General features: G+C 46.0%; 1 protein-coding gene across 1 annotated transcript; it reads right to left on the reverse strand.

Annotated features, from left to right (window-relative positions):
* LOC104772378 lies at positions 231 to 3,030 on the reverse strand. The gene is made up of 2 exons (XM_010497004.1): positions 792 to 3,030; positions 231 to 649 (listed from the first exon to the last, which is right to left on the reverse strand). The coding sequence occupies exons 1-2, from the start codon at positions 3,028 to 3,030 to the stop codon at positions 231 to 233; spliced, it is 2,658 nt and encodes an 885-aa protein (XP_010495306.1).

Consider the following 3,268-nt stretch of genomic DNA (forward strand, 5'->3'; position numbering starts at 1 on the left):
CCCTACCATTATTGGCTTTGAATTTGTATTTCTCTTATAGATTTTCTGGTTCATTTCGCTAGCCTTAAGAGTTTTTCAGTTTGTTTTGTTTATGTAGACTAACAAAATGTATATTCTACACAATGTAGAGTGTGAAAAAAAAATTGTGCAATCACAGTTATGTCTAACATTAAGGGTATAGGACTTTTATCTCTTTTTTTTTTTTTTTTGTCAACAGAAAAGAAATCAGCTCAAATGAGCCAATTTGGGGGAAAATTGTTTACAAACAAAACATGAAGCGGAGATAGGCGCGCTTGACGTGCCAAAGAGTCCGCTCTAACATTAGCATTTCGAGAAATATAAGATAAAGAGAAAGAAGAAAACTCCTCTCGATCCAGCTTGATTCCCTCCAAGTAGGTTGCAAAGGCCGGCCAGTCATGTGGGGAAGACACCATCTTCACCAAATCCGAACTGTCTGTGAAGAAAGCCACGTCCCGGAAGTCATGGCCAATCATACACCGCATCGCCCAGATGAAAGCTTCAATCTCCGCATGTAACGGAGATAGACTACGCCGGTAGTTAGTAGCGCCGAGGATAGGTGACACACCCTGAGAAGAAGTACAAACCCATCCTGCGCCTGCAAATGCGTCTGTCTCTTTCCAAGAGCCATCTACAAAACATCGGTAACCCGTATAATCCAAAGGAAGGGGAGGAGGACATCCGCGCAACCGAGTAGGCGGGCCTATCGGCTGGGGGGGGAAGTTCCGTGACCTCATCGTCCACCTGTGCCTGTAGCCAGGAGGACGCTTCACCTTGCGCGACACGCACAATATCCTCAGGCTGTTCCATTTGATTCTCAAAAACCCGAGCATTCCGGGCTTTCCAGATATACCACATGAGCCAAGGAAAGATTTGGATCTGTGAACCCGGATTCGTAGAGCCCAAAAAATGATCTACATTAGCATAGACTGATTCTGACGGAAAATGGAGAGATCCGACAGGTACATGAGCCAGAGCCCAGACCTGACGAGCTGGTGGACACCGAAAAATAGCATGATTAATGGTTTCCACCTCCGCCCCACACCGAGTACAGCCTACCTCACAATTAATGCCACGCCTACACAAATTTGCATTAACCGGAACGCAGCCGGACAATACCTGCCACATAAAATGCCTTAACTTTGGAGGACAGTGGACCTGCCACACCTTAGCAATAAGTGGGGTGATCTCCGGACCACAACCCACTGCTTGGAAAGTGTTCGACATTCCCAGACGTGCCGTTTCATACCCTGATTTAACAGTATATTTACCAGATTTGGTGAAATGCCACCCGAAAGAATCTTTCAAAGGGAGGCTGGAGAAAGGGATCGCCTCAATCAAAGCAACATCCCCCGGATCAAAGTGCTCAACGAGCCGATCCCTATTCCAAGAATTCGACTGAGAATCCATAAATTGTGTCAAACGAATAGATGGGTCCTTAAAAGGACCGTTACTTAAAGCTGGTCTTGGGAATTGAGCTGGAACCCAAGGATCAGTCCATACAGAGATGGTGTCACCTGAGCCAACCCGTTTAATAAGCCCTTTGTTTACCAATGATCGAGCTGATACGATACTCCTCCACCCATAAGAAGGGGAGTAGGACCGTATAGGATCCAGAGGATCCGAGTTCCGATAGTATCTGCTTTTGAAAACCCTGGCAAACAGCGAGTCCGGAAACTCAATCAGCCGCCATAATTGTTTGGCCAAAAGGGCCGTGTTAAAGTCATCAACGTTCCTGAATCCCAAACCACCCATCTGCTTACTACAGCAGAGTCTTTCCCAAGCTATCCAGTGCATACCCCCGGACTGACCATTAGAACTCCACCAAAACTTTGCCACTGCACTGGTGAGCTTTGAAGTAATCGTTTTAGGCAACCGATAACAAGACATCACGAAAGTGGGAACGGCCGTCGCAACAGACTTGACCATCACCTCCTTGCCCCCTTTGGATAGCAATTTCACTGACCAACCCGTTGTCCTACTCTGGAGACGGTCTCTGACATAAGAAAAAACCTTAGTCTTGGACCCTCCCAAACTCTCTGGAATCCCTAAATACGATCCCATACCTCCCAAATTTGTGATCCCAAGGACCCCATGGAGCTCCGTCTGGACCCGTTCATCGACAGTGTGACCGAACTGGATTGAGGATTTCGCGAAATTGATCTGTTGCCCTGAGACAGCCTCATATTGTTTGAGGATGGCTAGGACCACGCCGCATTGCTCCTTATCCGCCTTATAGAAAAACAAACTATCATCCGCAAATAGCAAATGTGTTATTTGCGGGCATTTATTTGCTACCTTGATACCAGTGATCCGCTTATCAGCCTCCGCCTTACGAATATTTGCAATGAGGACCTCCGTGCATAAGATAAACAAGTAAGGGGAGAGCGGGTCCCCTTGCCTTAAACCCCGTGCCGGAACAATCCGTCCATTTGGCTGCCCATTAATAAGAACCTTGTACTCTACCGATGAAATACAAAACATCATCCATGAGATCCACCTCTCCGCAAAACCCATCTTCCGTAATAATGCCGCCACAAAATCCCACTCAACCCTATCGTATGCCTTACTCATATCTGTCTTGATTGCCATAAACTTCCCCTTACATGAATTATTAGTTCGCAGACCATGAAACATCTCTTGAGCTATCAGGATGTTATCTGAGATCAAACGTCCCGAGACAAACGCTGATTGTGTTTCCGAGATTAGACCGGGTAAAAACCACTTGAGCCGGTTACAGAGAACCTTAGACAAGATCTTGTATCCCACATTGCACAGGCTAATAGGACGCAGCTCCGCCATCCGGGTCGGTTTTGCCACCTTCGGGATGAGACAGATATGCGTTTGATTCAAACTTTTATCAAATTCACCTTCCTCAAAAAACCGATTAACCAAAGCCACCAAATCATCCTTAACAACTGTCCAAGCCTTTTGAAAAAATAAAGCTGTCATTCCATCTGGCCCGGGGGCTTTGTCCGGGTGCATCATGAATAATGCTTGTTTTACCTCCATTTCCGTAGCCGGAGCTGTCAGCCGGTCATTATCGGCCTCAGTAATGACCGTTTCAACTTCCCGTAATGATTCCTCAAAATTGGTCGGGCATATCGAGGAAAATAATTCCTCAAAATATGAGACCGCCGTGTCACAAATCGCACCATCCTCCGTCGACCAGACATTATGTTCATCAAAAAGTCCTACAATCGTATAGGACTTTTATCTCACAACTTCATTTATATTAAGATTTTTATAA

Source organism: Camelina sativa, chromosome 20, assembly GCF_000633955.1.
Source record: "Camelina sativa cultivar DH55 chromosome 20, Cs, whole genome shotgun sequence".
NCBI lineage: Eukaryota > Viridiplantae > Streptophyta > Magnoliopsida > Brassicales > Brassicaceae > Camelina > Camelina sativa.

Excerpts from the sequence above, each read along its gene's own strand:
- LOC104772378 (XM_010497004.1), bottom strand. The coding sequence starts at position 3,030 with ATGGAGGTAAAACAAGCATTATTCATGATGCACCCGGACAAAGCCCCC. Across the intron at positions 650-791 it reads TATTGTGCGTGTCGCGCAAG|ATGGCTCTTGGAAAGAGACA; the intron begins GTGAAGCGTCCT and ends GATGTTTTGTAG.